General features: G+C 36.7%; 3 protein-coding genes across 17 annotated transcripts; 2 read left to right on the top strand and 1 right to left on the bottom strand.

Moving 5' to 3' along the window:
* Nucleotides 1-1772: 1772 nt before the first annotated feature.
* LOC114288146 (uncharacterized) lies at nucleotides 1773-14377 on the bottom strand. Of its 15 annotated transcripts, none has more exons than XM_082914835.1 (8): nucleotides 13434-14303; nucleotides 10851-10912; nucleotides 8850-8918; nucleotides 8379-8510; nucleotides 6763-6941; nucleotides 6497-6572; nucleotides 3022-4162; nucleotides 2116-2922 (listed from the first exon to the last, which is right to left on the bottom strand). In XM_082914835.1, exons 7-8 carry the CDS (start codon nucleotides 4115-4117, stop codon nucleotides 2204-2206), a joined length of 1815 nt encoding a protein of 604 aa, XP_082770961.1. In that variant the 5' UTR covers nucleotides 4118-4162; nucleotides 6497-6572; nucleotides 6763-6941; nucleotides 8379-8510; nucleotides 8850-8918; nucleotides 10851-10912; nucleotides 13434-14303; the 3' UTR covers nucleotides 2116-2203. The 15 variants fall into 15 exon arrangements, 9 of the variants coding, with proteins under 9 accessions (XP_082770961.1, XP_082770960.1, XP_082770967.1 ...); XM_082914834.1 differs by having other exon boundaries at nucleotides 8379-8499; nucleotides 13434-14302; XR_014361112.1 differs by lacking the exons at nucleotides 2116-2922; nucleotides 3022-4162 and adding an exon at nucleotides 1773-2109 and having other exon boundaries at nucleotides 8379-8499; nucleotides 13434-14280.
* Nucleotides 14378-15178: 801 nt separating this feature from the next.
* On the top strand, nucleotides 15179-15901 carry LOC145814389 (uncharacterized). The gene has a single exon (XM_082911174.1). It carries the CDS (start codon nucleotides 15179-15181, stop codon nucleotides 15899-15901), a length of 723 nt encoding a protein of 240 aa, XP_082767300.1.
* Nucleotides 15902-18076: 2175 nt separating this feature from the next.
* Nucleotides 18077-18442, top strand: LOC145814370 (uncharacterized). The gene has a single exon (XM_082911159.1). It carries the CDS (start codon nucleotides 18077-18079, stop codon nucleotides 18440-18442), a length of 366 nt encoding a protein of 121 aa, XP_082767285.1.
* The last annotated feature ends 570 nt before the right edge of the window (nucleotides 18443-19012 follow it).

Genomic DNA, 19012 nt, shown 5'->3' with positions numbered 1-19012 from the left:
TATTTGCAGTTAGTATTGGTTTAGTTTGTCAGTGTGTTATTGTATTGTGAGTCTGCTAATTTTTACAGTTTTATGTGGTTTTGTTTGCAGGTTTGTTTCCTTTGACTTTTGCGATTGTTAACGCTGAAAATCAAGATAATTGGATGTGGTTCTTAAGTCAGTTGTTGAAGGCTGTTAGTTCAGGTCGGAGATTGACTTTTGTGTCGGACCGTCAACATGGATTGCTAGACGCTCTTTCAGTGGTTTTCCCCAATGCACATCATGCTTATTGTTTGAATCATTTGAAGAGAAATTTGATTGACAAATTGGTGGGACTTCGTACTAACTATAAGCTGTGTTTGATGAAAATATTAGTTAAATGTGCTTATGCGCCAACGGTTGCTTCTTTCCAACATTATATGGAGAAATTGAGGTGTATTGCTGGGAATAGTAGAGTTGATAGTATGTTGGATGGTTTGCAAAATGATAAGTGGGCCAATGCATTTTTTAGAGGGAAACGATATGGTGAGATGTCATCTAATGCTGCCGAGTCTTACAATAATCGGATTGGTAGGACCCGTGAGTTGCTTATTACTTGTATGGTTGATATGATTAGGGTTCAAATCATGACTCAATTGTCGGATAGAAGAGCTGAATCTAGAAGATGGACTATGAAATTGTGTCCAGTTATGAAAAAGAAGTTGGTGGACTCTTTGGAGCTAGCTAAGTCTTGGGATGTAATTGTTGCTAGTGATACTGTGCTTGAGGTTCATTCTTCTATTTCTTTTTATGTTGATATTGGTAGACAGACTTGTTCTTGCCATGAATGGCAATTGAATGGTTTTCCTTGTTGTCATGCTGTGCATGCTTTGCGTAGTAGTGGTAGAGATATGTATGGTTTCATTGATCCTTTTTTTCATGTAGATTGTTTTAGAGAGTCATACAAGGAATCTGTTTATCCAGTGCCTTCAAGTGAGAGATTTGACTTTGATGGTGCCAGTAGTTCGATTATCAAACCTCCAATAACGAAAAAGCAGCCCGGGCGGAACAAGAAGAAGAGGATACCTTCTAGGGGGTGAAGCAAATCAAGTGTGGGAGGTGCTTGAAATATGGGAATCACAATAAGAAGACGTGCAAGGCTGCTATTTGAGGCCACAATCTATTCTTTTGGATTTGTATTTGAATTTGAGGAATTATGATAATAAAAAATGTGATACTTGGTATTATGGAAGTAATGAATAAAGTTGGTTGAATTGTTTTTTGTTTGTTGATGTATTCTTTACTTATTGAAGTTGTTTTGTAACAGTCTGGTTTTGTTTTTTATTTTTATGGAATGCAGAGAAGGTTGTTGAAAATTTCTTATTGAAACAGTATAATATGGAAATGCAATTCATATTTCATAGCGAGAAAAGTGTATAATTTTGCAGTTTTAAGAATTATTAGAAACAACCTGATGAAACCGCATAATTTTATAGTTTTAAAAATTATTAGAAACAAGCTGATGAAACTGCAAAATTTTGACCAGACTGTTTCTAATAATTTTGCAGTTTCATCAGCTTGTTTCTAATAATTTTTAAAACTGTAAAATTATGCAGTTTCATCAGGTTGTTTCTAATAATTCTTAAAACTGCAAAATTATACAGTTTTCTCGTTATAAAATATGAACTGCATTTCCATATTATACTGTTTCAATAAGAAATTTTCAACAACCTTCTCTGCATTCCATAAAAATAAAAAACAAAACCAGACTGTTACAAAACAACTTCAATAAGTAAAGAATACATCAACAAACAAAAAACAATTCAACTAATTTTATTCATTACTTCCATAATACCAAGTATCACATTTTTTATTATCATAATTCCTCAAATTCAAATACAAATCCAAAAGAATAGATTGTGGCCTCAAATAACAGCCTTGCACGTCTTCTTATTGTGATTCCCATATTTCAAGCACCTCTCACACTTGATTTACTTCACCCCCTAGTAGGTATCCTCTTCTTCTTGTTCCGCCCGGACTGCTTCTTCGTTATAGGAGGTTTGATAACCGAACTACTGGCACCATCAAAGTCAAATCTCTCACTTGAAGGCACTGGATAAACAGATTTCTTGTATGACTCTCTAAAACAATCTACATGAAAAAAAGGATCAATGAAACCATACACATCTCTACCACTACTACACAAAGCATGCACAGCATGACAACAAGGAAAACCATTCAATTGTCATTCATGGCAAGAACAAGTCTGTCTACCAATATCAACATAAAAAGAAATAGAAGAATGAACCTCAAGCACAGTATCACTAGCAACAATCACATCCCAAGACTTAACTAGCTCCAAAGAGTCCACCAACTTCTTTTCCATAACTGGACACAATTTCGTAGTCCATCTTCTAAATTCAGCTCTTCTATCCGACAATTGAGTCATGATTTGAACCCTAATCATATCAACCATATAAGTAATAGGCAACTCACGGGCCCTACCAATCCGATTATTGTAAGACTCGACAGCATTAGATAACATCTCACCACATCGTTTCCCTCTAAAAAATGCATTGGCCCACTTATCATTTTGCAAACCATCCAACATACTATCAACTCTACCATTCCCAGCAATACGCCTCAATTTCTCCATATAATGTTGGAAAGAAGCAACCGTTGGCGCATAAACACATTTAACTAATATTTTCATCAAACACAGCTTATAGTTAGTACGAAGTCCCACCAATTTGTCAATCAAATTTCTCTTCAAATGATTCAAGCAATAAGCATGATGTGCATTGGGGAAAACCACTGAAAGAGCGTCTAGCAATCCATGTTGACAGTCCGACACAAAAGTCAATCTCCGACCTGAACCAACAGCCTTCAACAACTGACTTAAGAACCACATCCAATTATCTTGATTTTCAGCGTCAACAATCGCAAAAGTCAAAGGAAACAAACCTGCAAACAAAACCACATGAAACTGTAAAAATTAGGAGACTCACAATACAATAACACACTGACAAACTAAACCAATACTAACTGCAAATAAATACATACCTTGATTACCATCCTTTGATGTTGCTGCAAGCAAATGTCCCTTGTAACGCCCCTTCAAAAATGTACCATCAACAAACAACAACGGACGACAAAATTGAAAGCCATACAAACATCCATGAAATGCCACAAACAACCTCCGAAAACACTCACTACTTTCATCCACATCTAATTCAAACACACTTCTCAGATTCGTTCTCATAGCCGTCTCAAGGTACCATCGAAGCTGGTCAAAAGAAGTTACAAAATCACCAAACAACCCACCTCTTGCCTTATCAACTCCTAACCATGCAACCCGATAAGAAACATCTATACCATATTGCTTCTTCAACTTTTTTTTAACTTCAATAGGACGAGTCAACGGATTATCACTAATATCATTTTGCACAATATCAGACACAAGTCTAGAACCAACCATTTTGCTACAAGATCTACGAGCAACAACCCCACAAGTATGCACATTATCCAACTTCATTATAAAAAAAACACCAAAATCCATCAACACCCTTCCATGCACAAACCATTTACAACCTGTAGACGACTTCATCATACATTCAGCGGTTACTCTTGTTGCATCGTTCTTCAAATAATTCACTGCAAAACCACACTCAACTGCATACTTAGCCAATGCAATGCGGAACCCCGGCACTCCACCTTCAAATTCTTGACCAACACTATGTATAATCCCCTTCCAACTAGCAGACAGCAAAACTCTCTCTGGTTCTGGATAAAAACTACGCAACAAACCACCAACATCATCACAATCATTCACAAAAGAACTCTCACAAGTTACAGAATCAATCCTACAAGAATTACCATCATCAACCTCCATAACTCTCTTATCCCCCACAATAACATCAACAACATGACAACCACTACCATCTACTATTGACAGCACATTCCCCAAATCATCATCACATTCAACAATACAATTAGAATATCCAGGAACAGAGAAAAACAAACAAAAATTACCAACACTCAACTCTTTGAACTTCGCACATATTTTCTCAACAACTTCATCATAACTACATCCCTCACTAATCTTAATAGCAGCACAACAATTACTGTATTTGCACATTAACATGAAACATCGCTCCATATTACAAAATCACAAACCAACAAACAATTGTTCACAGATTCCAAACTGCAAAATTATACAGTTACAACATATCAATACCAACAGTGCACAATTTACAATTCCAAATTGCAAAATTATACACTTACAACATATCAGTATCAAAACACCAGAATTCACAATTCCAAAATACAACTTCAAAACACATTACACTATACGACAAACAAAATCAACAAAATCAAAATCAAACAAACAAAATTCGCCAAACACAAACCACATATCACGCAAATTTGCTTATCTATATATACATACATATATATCGACAAATACAAACCACATACACACACAGACATATATATTTATATATATACATATATATGTATATCTATGTATCGACAGATACATACATACACATACATATATCTATCACCAGAGAGAGAGAGAGAGACAACGTACGCAGATATCGCCTGTACACAGAGATTCAAATCGCACAACTAGATCCACCTCACAGCACAATGAGATCGACCACACAACACAATGAGATCGCCACAACGAAGAGAAATTGAGATCGCGGAGACAGATTTGATTTTCTTTTTTTAAACAGAGCAAAAATTTGATTTTTCACATATATATAGATCTCAAAACAAAGGGTAATACAGTCATTTAAAAATATGAAAATAAAAAACGGGACCTCTGGGTATAAAACTTAAAAAACTGTGGACCTATTGATCTATTAAAAATAAATTGGGATTAGAAAGGAAATAGATCCCCTACATAGGACTACATGGTAATTTTCCCCTTATATTTTTAAGAAAAGTCCAACAAACCCATTCGAGGAGACCCAAATCATATGGGTATCCGAAAAGGTTAATCGTGCTTTCAGAAGAAATGAAACCCTAGAAGGAGATACATTCTCCGAGGTATTTGCCTAGCCTCAAAAAGGCTCGAAACCATGAACCTACAGACCTATTTGAGTTCAGACTCTGTAAGGTCCCGGTGTCCTATATCGAGAATAAAGAGAGTTCCTGAGTTATAAAAGTAAAAACATAGACCCTTATATAGCATTGAAGCTTTTTCCCGAGTAGTGAAATCCCTAGCAGAACTCCCCAATTAAGCGTGCACTATTACAAAAACAGATAAAAATTACACTTTTTTTGTGTGATGTATGTTATTTAATCACACCTTTTAAGTTTTATTAAAATATGATCTTTGGGAGTGTGATTAAAAGGAATCATTTTTAATCACGCTTTTTAAGTGTGCACAATAACATTTAGATCACACATTTTAAGTGATTAAAAATATTTAAATCACATCTTTTAAGTGTGATTAATAACATTTAGATCACACCTTTTAAGTGTAATTAAAAATATTTAGATCATATCTTTTAAGTGTGATTAAAAATATTTAGATCACATCTTTTAAATGTGATTAAAACTAATAAAATCTATGATAAAAAAAGAGTTCGACATATTTAAAAAATAATTAATATTATTTTTGTATGCACATTTGAATAATGTAATACATACTTTGAATCATAACCACATACTAAATGAAATAACATCATATATTTCATAAATGAAATTAAATGTTCAAAAGTATATACAAAAGAATTAAATAAACAAAAATTTAACTGTGCTTACATATATTAAAAAATGAAAAAACTTTAAAAAACTAAGTTCTTTAATTCTTTGACCCATATTTTGCATCTCCCCAAGAAATTTCTGACTTGAAAAATAAAAACACGAATTAATTCAAAAACCGCAGAAACATATGAATATACTAACTATTTATAGAGATCATTAGTCTTACAAAAGATACAGTCGGACTTTTTCTCATCACACTGACTCTCATCTTTTGCTTCAGTAGAAAAAAAATAACCACTTTGATTAAATAATCAATTCTCATGGAAAAAATGGACCAAATATCTTAAATAACTGAGTATGAACTATGACTACAGGGCAACAATGCTCAGGAAAAGGAACAGGGCTATGCAAATAGTTTATCCGTGCCCTTAATTATAGGAAAACTCATGCGTTAAAGATTTCAGCAGTTAACTCATCATCGGACATGAACATGCAGACAAATTAATAACCAGAAGAGAGTTGTATGGTTAATAAAACCCTATGCAGCTAAGGAAATAAAAGTATCAAGTTGTTAATAAAACCTTATGCTCAAATATAAACCAAATCTCCATGTTCATATGTATGGTTAAGTATTTTCATCTAACTGATGATGGTGTGAGTTCAGCACAATATAGACACCTATAAATGGTTGCCTCATAGGATGGAATATATATCCAAAAGAACAGAATCCACACAGACTAGGAAGAGGAACAGACAAGCAAATCCAATAAATATACCAAAATGAAAAAGGGGAAAAAAAAAAAACTAATATGCAACTTACCATGTGGAACTATAGGAAGCGCTAATGCATTACTTTCTTCTAGTTCAGCAGCTTTAGGATTTATTTCATTTAAACCCTGCACTCAAAATGTGCAAGAATCATGAATATACTAATCAGAACAACAAACCCAATTGCAATTAGAGCAAAAGGAAGCTCCCATTACTGTGAATCCAAATTTGATCCAATTAGAAAATCCAATTCAACCCAAATACAACAGTTCCCAGTTTTAAGGAGATTACATAATAATTAATTTTAAAGTTACTTACCAACAGATCTTCAGTTTGGTCAGTTGATATCAACGGTGGAACTTCCTTCTCCTTAGGCTCAGGCTCAGTCTCCTGTTGTGTATCTACCAGTGTTTCTTTATCTTCAGCTTCTTCAACTTCTTGTTGTTCACTTTCTTCAAGGCAGCTTGCTCAGGTTCTTCACTTGTCTCCTCATACTCCTATATTGTTGTTAACAACCAGATCAACACAAATATTCCACAAAGAAACAATGTCAATACCCTGCTCATTCTAACATCAACATTCAACTTACACAAATTTACAAACCAACCATACAAACTAGGCCTCATTTTAACACAAATACTTTGGACTAGGAAGGACAAGCAAAAAAAATATTATAAATTGGTCAATAACATATTGTAAACAACTGTGCTTCATGATACCCACATCCATGGTAGCAAACAAAAAAATCGAGCATGTGATGCCGACACTTGAAATATTGGAACATTATATGTTGTGATGTAGTTTTATGTAAAAATAAAATAAAACTAACAGAATTACATTGCATAGTGCTTGAACTAACAATTTGCCAACAAATTCAACCAGTTGATGTCTGAACATTGAAATATCATAGGAAATCAAACCTAAATGCTCCAGTCTATTTTACAGGTTTATTATTAATTTGGGTCACTCTAATCAATCTAAGGTCTTAACAAAACATGAAATAGTTCATATTCATCTAATGCAAGGTGGATATACAAGAGACCAACACATTTTAAAATAATGAAGACCTTGACAAAGCTAATATATAAAAGTCATGTTGACTAATTTTTGGTCACATAAATCAATGAATTATATAAAAAAATAAAAAATAAAATAAAAATCAAACAAAATATTTTCAAGGATAATAGAAATCTAAGTTTGGCTTAGGCAGTTAGGAAACCAATCACATATCAGTAAAGAATCACCATGAGGATTGATAAAAAATTATAACAACTCAGCAACTAACATTAGTAAGATTAAAAAAAAAAAAAAGCCCCATTTGCTAGAGCTAAAATGGTTCCAACTTTCAAGACAAATTGATTTCCTTTGCTCTTATTTCTCAAAGAATCAAGATATGAAAAGACCTAGAAGAGACTAAACATTCAAAATAAACTTTTTATTTTCAGATTATGAAAATTGAAAACAAAACCAAGCTGAGTATCAAACCTTCCTTCATTTATGAAATTTTAACATGTACACCAAGTAATAATTTATTCCCATGGTATGTAGGGGATTGCATCAACATGTTTAGACTTTAGATAGTGCCAGGAAAAGTTTGATGATCTATTCTGACATTTTTCACATTGTCATTAGTTGATGATTCCTTATGATTATGTTTTATTAAATTCTAGTTTGGGACTCTAATATATTAAGATTGAGCAGTGGTTAAAATAGTGAAAACTGATAAGTCAAGAAAATACATATCTACAATTTACAATTATGACTAACCCCATCTAAACTGATGTTTTAGTTTTGTGCCATTACAGTAGCATGCAATTAGCAGAAACCAATGCCGCAAGGTCTAGCATAGACTTGGCTTTCCAGCTGACATGAAAATAAAAGTAACAAACAATTATATTAGCAGACTTGTAATAGTATAGAATTACAAAGATCACCTCAAGTCTTTAGTTCCAGTGGATCTAGTCTATCAACTATCACAACATGATGTCCTCTAGGGTATCCCTCTTTAAGGCGTACAATCCGTTGATCACCTTCTCAAACTTTGGCGCAAACAATCTGAAAATCAACTATACAGTGGGTCATATAGATGCACTATAAAGTAGGAAATTAAGAATCATAAAGGTCTAACAAACGTGATTCTGCCAAGGTGATGATGTATTTGGTAAAGACACAAATACATGTTCCTAAGCAACTTTTGATACATAAAAATCAAATGATTACATCGGTTTTAATAACCATTTGAAGTAGAGCAAAGAAGGTAGCAACGCAATATTAAACTGAAAATGCAAGCAAAATTAATAAACTGAAAACGGAATTAATTCCTGGAGATGTTTTGATAAATTTGATGTGTATTCAATAAGTTGATAAAGGATCTAGAAAATCCCTATTACGATTAGGAACAATACCATTGGGAAATGCTGCAGCTGCTTATGAAACTGTTTCCATGCACCATCATCTAGAAAATCAATCGATATCTAGAGAGAGAATGAAAACAGGACCTCTGTTAGAGATTTAAAAGGACCTATAAAGCAATTAATCTCATCATCTAACCTACACAAGCACACAATTCAGGATACAATAGGTGGAAAGCACACCCAAAAAGGACAAACAAAATATAACCAGTAACAACACAGCTACATTAGCAGCAAGACACAGCCACATGGCAACTGAACTCTGCCAGCAACAGCACATCCCACAGCAGCAACATTCTGTAGCAGCAGTCCCTTGAAGCCAGCCTCAGCTGCACCCAAGCAACAGCAAGAAGAGCCAGCCACAGCAGCATCAGCACACTGCTAGAAACAACACAGGCCACAATAGCAGACCACTACACCAGCATACTGCCTTACACAACATAGTAGCAGTCCCCTAAACTCAAGGAAGCAAAATGAAAACTTATTGCTATCCCCTAAACTCAACCATTGGATTCTAGATTTTTGTGTGGCAAAGGATTCCTCAGCTCTACACAAGGAAGCAAAATGAAACCACAACTCTCTTTCCTTCCCTTGAGATTGAGATCAAGAGGTTGCTTATCCAGCTTAAGCTGAATACTATCCAACTCCTCCTTAGTAACAGAAGCCACAAAGACATCACTAAAATGTTTCTTATTCAAGGTCTTAAGCTCAGGTTTGAGAACCCTAAGCTTACAGCATACCCTGAACATAGGAGAACCGTTAACATATTTACACCAAACCTTTTGAACCAAAGAAATAAAGCCCTGATGCTCCGCCCAAACATTGAAAAATTTAAAAGGCTTAGGCACTTTTATGACCTGAGTGTCCAGGATCACAATATAAGGAGAGTGATCAAATGTACTAGAAGGGTGAAGATATGCACGAGACTTAGAAAACACACTCATCCATCTATCAGTAACCAAAGCTCTATCTATTTTAGAAGCATTATAAACCCTGCTTGTTGACCCAGCAATAGACATGATGATATCTCTCTCTGATATATATTGATTATTTTTGTAACTTTATAATTTGTAAAACTTGATATTGGACACAATGCCACTTCATTCCAAACATCTATCCTTTTGCGAATTTATTATTTATTTATTAAATAAAAGAAGAATAAAAAGGGGGGGGGGGGGGGGGGGGGGGGGGCGGGGGGGGGGGGAAAGGACTTAATTTGCTAGTTTGGGAGGGATTGATAATGAAATAAGATGGGACTTTGATTTTATTTATTTTTGTTTTTTGATATCATTCACAGCAGCACACACAGTAGCAGCAGCCACACAACAACACAATAAAGGAACCAACACCCAACCATCAACTAGGCTACTATTGGATTTTGAGCCAAATCTATGGTTTTATCCACTGCCATCATGTATATCATTCGGGAAGAGTAGGAAGTGCATTACTATAACAAAACAGAACATGAATCAGAGGTCCTCCTGATTCATCTCATTTTATTGTCGGGGTAGGAAATACTTTCATTTATCGACATTACACCACTTTTCATGAGTATGATCGTGATTACAAAAGTGAGATTACATTTGAGCTTCCATTGTGCAATACCAGACAGAAATTGGAGAGGCAAATAAGATTAAAGATTCGTCCAAGTTTCAAAGAATGTAAGGGAGTTCTCCAATTTTCATTTATCAATTAAATAATATTTGACGGAAAAGATGAGGAGTATCAAACAAAATAAGGGAGTTCTCCAATTTTCATTTATCAGTTAAATAATATTTGAAGGAAAAGATGAGAAGTATCAAAGAAACATATGATAGTATCCCAATTTTCATTTGTCAGTCAAATGAGGGAAAAGCACATGGGCAAATTTTGTATTATTAGCAGCAATGACAATGTTCTACATGAATCCAATAGCTTAAAACATATATTCACATACGAGTATGGAAGATTGCAGAATAAATATATGGGATATGACTAGAGGACATGAGAACATACTCAATGTATCCGTTAGACAATTCACAACCACCAACAAGACCAGGTCCTCCAATTTTTGGGTGCTGAAATGAAATAAAAATCAGATTGCATGGCTTGAAATATCATAACTAAATCTAAAGAGTTTTTAACAAGTACCTCAACAATAACAATTCAGTGCCATACTAAATATAGGTAGTGTACTATTCACTATAACTAAAAGAGGAACATAAGTGCAAATAATAAGCACATATTTTACTGTTTATGGACCCTTGCAGAAAGCAATAAAAATAATTGACCATATGATTGCACACTCTGTCACTTGCGTATTATTTAATTTTACCATTAATTCACTTCTATACTATAAGATTCAATGAGTGAAATTAATTTAGATTTAAGAGGCTTTGAAATTTCTTAACTTTTAATGCAAATGATGATAGACAAATGATGAAAATGTAAGACAAATGATGAAAATGATGACAGTGAGGAGGAATCAGGGCAATTTTGTAAGACAAATGATGAAAATGTGTAAAATCTACACTTCGCCAGTGTGAAAAACACATTGATTAAGGACACAAAAATAATGGAATATTGGATGCATGGAGTAGTGCCATTACTATATAATAGTAAAATCATGAAACTCTGGGAAACAAATAACACAGTGAATCCACTTTCAGATCCTCTTCGATCAATTGATCAATTCCGTTATGACTACGAACCAACTCAATACTGTAAACAAAAGAAAACCTAAAGAAAAAACTCAACTGCATCTTACATGACAACAGTGTACCAATAGAGGATGACGAATGGTGTTTGTTATAATCCACAGTACAAGGAAGAATAGGCACTGAAACTTCTCTGGCAAGTTGGCAACACACAATAACTTCTAACAATAATTCACTACTCATTTTCTTAATTTCATTTGTTTAAATGTTCTTTTTTATAGATAATAAAGTGAGTGAATTAAATATATATATATATATATATCAAGGGGAGCCACCCATTTACAGAATATCTAAAAAGAAGACCAAAGCCCTCAAAAAGGAATACTACTTACGAGTCTTAACTTTTAACAAAATCCAAAAATTGGTCCACGTTATGTCTGACCCCCCCCAGTAAGCAACTACGTAAAACGGCAACAAAACAACTCTTCAACCTGTACAAAGGCTCATCAACTACACAAAAAGTCTCCCCAAAATGACATGCAAAGAGGCATACGGGTGTCAAGAGCCAAGTTTTCCTCTTCTTCTTACTTGTACCCTACCACCCCACTAAGTATGCAAAAAATTCCACTAAACCTCTAGGGAAGGCCCAAATATTACAAGCATCACAAGCCTGAAATCCCACAACTCCCTTGGAGGCTTACCATGCAAAAGCAGGTGTGGCCCACTCTTTTCATCACATTTGCATATGTATCACCAATTGACTATAACATGACGTCTCTTCATAACATTATCAATGGTAAGTATCTTCTCATGAACAACATTCCAAACAAAGAAAACCACCTTAGTCAGAACACCAACCAACCAAACCCATTTCCAAGGGAAAGAAGAACCATCATCACCAAGCAAAGCTGCATAAAAGGACCTCAATTTGTTCCCTTGTATTCCTAGCTAGACTGACTTTGAACCCTAAACACCTATACACATATTGCAGTACATATGAAATTAAAGGATAGCATCTCAACAGCAGCCTATCAATTAAAACCAGCTCAGAGTAATAGCTAGCCTCTCAATGTCTGATTTCCAAACTTCCCCATACAAACTTACAGGAATAGGTGGATAAATTGTGTGGGCAATAGCAAAGATGAAATTCTTTTTAATTAGAAAGCTAATATCTTTGGTCCCACAAGTCATAACCACTTCATTTTATCTTTGTAATGCATATGAGGGCTTAGGAAATGGATTATAAATAACTGAGAAATTAACCACGATCTGTCATGCTCGTGCAGCAGGTAAAAAATCAATAAATTTGCTAATTTGATATTGCCATAATCCATGACTACCCCTAACCCAAATATGAGTTTCACATTGCCCAAAAAATACATCTAAAATATAAGCTAGTAGACACACAACACATATTTCAATACTCCAACCTCATTTCCTTTACTAACCCTTTTATTTTCCTACAGTTTCTTAGCAACCAAAAGGTGGGTAAATACATTTCAGAACAAAACAATCAATACAGTGATAAACATCCATACAACATGCCAAAAAAAATATATAAAAAAAAAATTTAATGGGAATGACTCACTTCGATTGGCAATTAATTTCAGTTTAAAAATAAATAAATAAATAAAAACAAAATTTTTAGTCACTGATTTTCTGCTAATTTATGATTAAAAAAATTCCTGAGGTAATCACCAATTTTCTGCTAATTTCTGCAATTTGTTTTTTTGAAAATTCATGATATTGTCTTTAACTCAAGGGCTGAGTTTTTCTTGTATCATGGATTGATATAGGATTCGACCTACAAATTCTTCACTTCCTCTTGTAAGTATTCTCGCTATGTAAGCAGAGAAACTAACCCAATAAAATGGAGTGAATGAGAGAGAGAGAGAGAGAGAGAGAGAGAGGGGGGGGGGGGGGATTTCAAATATGAACATACCTCAAGAATCGAATATCCGATTTTTTCCAAATCGAAGAGAAGAGAAGAACAAAACCCTTCCTCTTCGAACAGTCGATCGTTGCCGTTGCCGTCGCCGAACCAGTCACCGCCGAAGGGAGCGCACCGTTCCAGATTGAAATCTCGCGCCGCTGAACCCGTCTCCCTTTCGAACCTCTCTTTTCTCCTTCTCTTATAGGTTATCCGATTTAGAACCCAATTAGAAGACAAACAGTGTGTCTTTTGATATTCAAAAAAAAATTCTGGTGCTTAATTTTTGGTCATTGGCGCCGGATCCTATTTTACTTTGGCGCATAATTTGTTTGGGTGATAACCATTCACGACATAAAAGGTTTGTTTGGGAAACTATAGGATACAAACTCCTCGTCTCCAACTTAAAAGGATTTGGGGATTGCAAGGTGATTTTGAAGTCATTGATTTGCGATTGGGTTTTTTCTTAATCAAATTCGAAATGCGAGTTGACTGTAACAAAGTCCATACAGAAGGCCCTTGTATCATAATGGATCACTACCTAACTGTTCGACGTTAAGAGCCTGATTTCAAGCCCTCAGAGGCCGGCGAAGTAGCCACTGCACTATGGGTAAGGTTTCCACAACTTCCGATTGAATATTACAGTGAGAAAGTCCTATTCCATATTGCCAAGGCTATTGGTAAACCACTTAAGATAGACCTGAATACTGCCATGTCTGCTAGAGGAAGGTATGCACGTGTTTGTGTAGAAGTAGATCTCACCAAGCCATTAATTTCAAGATTTGCCATAGGAAAATATACGTATATTGTGGAATATGAGCATTTGCGCTATTTTTGCTTCCACGGTGGGAAAGTTGGGCATCGGAAAGAGTACTGTAGCAGCAAGCCGGTGAAGGCAACCTCTGAAGTTACACCTAACGGTAATGAAGCTGGGTCCCATCCAATCCCAACGGTTAGCTTCTCAGGAAACAGTCTACTGCTAGCCATGAGCAACTTGATGAATTTGGGCCTTGGATGTTAGTGAATAGGAGGAACAACAGGCCCCATTCCATGGCAAGACAGACTGGACCCAACCCTACTAATTCTAAAAGGTCCGCCAATAGGTTTAGGCCTCTTGCTGTATCTGGCAGCATGGGAGGACCAAAAGATAAAGCTAAGCACAAGAGCCCAATGGACCCAGATATGGATGGAGCTCCTAGCCATGCACCATCCTTTGAGGCAGGCAATCCCACGGCAGTGAATCAAATCTATTCTGATAGACAACAAGATGGGAGACAACCCATCCAAGATAAGACCACAGATAGTAAAGGACAAGATAGGCCTGGAACTCCTGCTACTAGCTCCACACCGAGCCTGGTGCACGCTACTTGTGAAGCACCTACTTTAATGGTTACCGAAACCTCCCCCCCTCACCCATCTTCTTCCCCCTTTTGATCCTATCCCAGTTCAAATCCCTACTTTCCACCCTCCCCCACCTCCCATTGAAAGCCCTAACACTTCCACTGCCACCTTTGATCTAAAGAAAAAACCACCCGATAACCATAATGAGCACCTCCAGCCACTCCTGCACCAGCGAGGACTCGGCGATTCCAGTAGCTCAAATTACCAGGATGCAGCACAGCTCGGTGGGATCATACCTCGAACCAGAGAGCGTAGCCATTCACCTAGTAAACATCGAGTGGTAGATAGAAGAGATAAGGCTGAATATCAAGCCTAGGTGGGTGAGCGTGGGAGGAAGACTTCTGGAAGCAACACAGATGGCAGCTCTAAGGCCATCAGAGCTATCCAAAAAGATAGTGCGTAAATATCTTGGTCTGGCTAACACAGATCCGCTACCCATCCTTCCTAATCGTTCATCAATGAATGTTGTGCTGTGGAACTGTCGGGAAGCTGGCAACAAAATCTTCAGAAGAAACTTTCGAGAACTTGTTAGACTTCATCACCCTAATGTTGTGGCTCTGTTTGAAACAAAAGTTCTTTTTAGCGCTATGGGTCTTTTCTTCAATCACTTGGGGTTTACTGCCTCTACCATTGTAGATCCTGTTGGGCGAGTTAGAGGTATATGGCTAATTTGGGACCCTTCACAAGTATCTGTTAGCGCCCATATTACCAATTCCCAAGTCATTCAAGCCACTGTGAAAAGAGAGAATTATGAAGATTGGGTCCTAGCTGCTGTCTATGCTAGCCCAAATATTGGCATGCATCAAAACCTCTGGAATGAGCTGGAAAACTCTACAAACACCATGGGTAGCTCTTGGCTTGTCGCGAGCGATTTCAATGACATCATGGGTCAGAATGAACGAAGGAGCTTTTCACAAAATAGTCAAAACTACAGATGCAGAAAGTTTCTTGACAATATCAACCGTTGTGAACTTATGGATCTTGGTTGCACAGGCTCGAAATTCACTTGGTCCAATAATAGGCAAGGTATGGCTAACACTATGGAAAGATTAGATCGTGCTCTCTGCAATGCGGAATGAAGAACCACATTCCCCGAAGCAGCAGTCAGAAATTTACCTCGAACTTATTCGGATTATTCACCCCTTATGGTCTACACTGAAGGTATAACCAAACTCAACCCTGTTAACCATCGTTTTCATTTTGAAGCTGCTTGGTTATCTCATTCTACTTATAAGGATATTGTTAAGTCTTCTTGGAATCATGCATCCTCCATTCAGGACAACCTGTTTTCTGTTGCCACTAATTCTCTTACTTGGAATAAAGATGTTTTTGGGAATATTTTTAAACGGAAAAGGTGGCTCTTATCTCGAATTGAGGGGATCCAAAAAGCTCAATATTTCGCTAATTTCCCTTCTCATAACCTCCTTCGTTTGGAAAAAGACCTTATTAATCAGTATAATAGAACTCTTTTTCATGAAGAAATTCTTTGGTTTCAAAAATGTAGAGCTAATTGGATCACTCAAGGAGAGAGGAACACTAAATTTTTTCATGTTTCTGCCATTACAAGAAGAAAGAAATTAAGAATTGACTCTCTGAAAAACAACCAAGGTGTGTGGATTGATAACCCACTCTTAGTTCGTAGTCACATCCAGAGCTATTTCATAACCTTATTCAATCATGATCCTGTGACTGTCTTAGATCATTGGTGTAATATTTCTACTCATAAATTTTCTCATGATGAGAATAACCTTCTGTTGAAAAATATTACTAATGAGGAAATTTGGACTGCTGTCAAGAACATTAGTGCTTTCAAGGCTCCTGGAAAAGATGGCTTTCAAGCCATTTTCTACCATAAATTTTGGGATTTAATTGAAAGTAATGTCTGTGATTTTATCAAGAACGGTTTCCACTCCAAACTTCTACCTCCTGTTGTGAACCACACTCTTATTGCACTTATCCCCAAATTTGAAATTCCTGAGACTATCACACATTTTCGCCTTATTAGCCTCTGTTATGTTTTGTATAAAATCTTGTCTAAAATTTTAGTCAATCGTATTCGACCTCTCTTCAATGATCTTGTCAGCCCTAACCAAAGCAGCTTTATCCCCGGTAGATCAACCCACGACAATATCATCATCATTCAAGAGTTGATCCATACTTTACGTCATAAAAAAGGTAAACATGGTGGCATTATTATCAAGATCGATCTAGAAAAGGCTTATGATAGGATTTCCTGGACTTTTTTGAAAGCTACCCTTGAAGAGTTCAACCTTAACCAACTTTGGATTGATCTCATAATGTCTTGTGTATCCTCTGTGAACTTTTCTATCTTATGGAACGGTGAAACCATGGAAAACTTCAACCCTGGTCGTGGTCTTAGACAGGGTGACCCTCTTTCACCGTATTTGTTCGTTCATTGCATGGAGAGATTATCTAATATGATCAGAGTGCAAGTGGATACAGGAAAATGGAAGGGGCTGAAAGCTTCCAAAAATAGCCCACCAGTCTTCCATTTATTTTTTGCGGATGATCTCCTCCAATTTGCCAAAGCTGATCAAATTAACTATGAGACAATCTTGGAAACCATGAATGAATTTTGCTGCATTTCAGGGTAGAAAATCAACCTCCAAAAATCCAAAATGTATATTTCCCCTAATATCCATAGGAATTTAGCCAACGAGCTCAGCTCTTTGCGTAATATCAGCTTAACTCAAGACCTTGGTAGATATCTTGGAGTTCCTCTTATCCACAGTAGGGTCAGCAGAAACATTTTTAATGGTGTCATTGAAAAAATTCAGAGAAAGTTGTCCTCTTGGAAAGCCAAAGCTCTATCTTTAGCCAGCAGAGCTACTGTCATTCAGGCTATTTCATCTTTCATACCTACCTACCTTATGCAAACCACTAAACTTCCCCAAAGCACTTGCAAACACATTGATAAGTTGAATAGAAATTTCCTCTGGGGTGATCAAGAAGGAAGGAAAAAAGTCCATTTGGTTAACTGGAAACAAGTATGCAAAGCCAAACAAGATGGAGGTCTAGGCCTTAGAAGAGCTGAAGATCAGAATGTTGCCCTCTTAGCTAAATTGTGATGGAAGCTAAACTCTGACAAGGATGCTGCCTGGGCCAGAATCCTCAGGGGCAAATACTTACACAAGCACACTTTCTCCAATTGGCCTTCTACCACAAATGCATCTCATACTTGGAGGAGCATCATGAAAACTAGAGAAATTCTGGCTAAGGGAACTAAATGGTCAATGGGTAATGGCAAATCCATTTCATTTTGGAAAGATTGGTGGTGTGGAAATGGGCCTCTTGCTCCTATCTTTCCAGGTCCACATAACACAGAGGATGTTACTGTTGCTGCTATAACCAATGAGGAAGGTGAATGGGATATGGAAGGGGCTGCTAATGTTCTGCCACAATTTTTGCAACCTCAAATCCAACAGATCCACCTGCCACATGTTGTGGAGTTGGGGGATAACCCACATTGGATTGGTTCCTCCACTGGTGGTTTTACTGTTGGGGTTGCCTATAAATTAGTTGCTAATCAAGCCTCGTCTCCGGATACTGGCCCAGTTATCTGGCACTGGATTTGGAAGCTCAAAATTTCCCAAAACTGAAGGGGTTTATTTGGTTATTGATGCTTAACAAAGTTCTCACCAACCACCAAAGGAAGATTAGGGGCCTTACTACCGATGACACATGCCCTCGATGTCAGCTCTACTGCGAGGACCTGAACCACTTGTTACGAGAGTGTCACCAATCTGCAGAAGTATGGGAGACACTAACCCAGTATGGCTGGAGAGCCCCCAGTACTCTCAGTTCCTTGGACACTTGGCTCCAGCTTAATTTAAAAAGCAAAAACAGAGAATGTTTTAATGTCCCTTGGGGTACCGTCTTTGTTGTGACCTTGTGGCGATTATGGAAAGCTAGAAACACTGTGGTGTTCAGTCAGAAGGCCATTCTTACCCAGGAATTAGTGCGACAGATTCAACATGAAGCTGCAGAAATACATTATGCCTTCCACACAGACCACTTCACAGGTGATTACTTACATCTTTATACTAATTGGTGCTCTCATTGTGCAGGAAAAATCAAGCTCAACACTGATGGATGCTCCAAAGGCAACCCCGGTGCTGCTGGTTATGGTGGTTTGTGCCGAGATGCTCGCGGAACCTCGATCTTTGGAT

Source organism: Camellia sinensis, chromosome 2 (genome assembly GCF_055761805.1).
Source record: "Camellia sinensis isolate YWXY chromosome 2, ASM5576180v1, whole genome shotgun sequence".
Lineage (NCBI taxonomy): Eukaryota > Viridiplantae > Streptophyta > Magnoliopsida > Ericales > Theaceae > Camellia > Camellia sinensis.
This window is presented reverse-complemented; position numbering and strand designations above follow the sequence as displayed.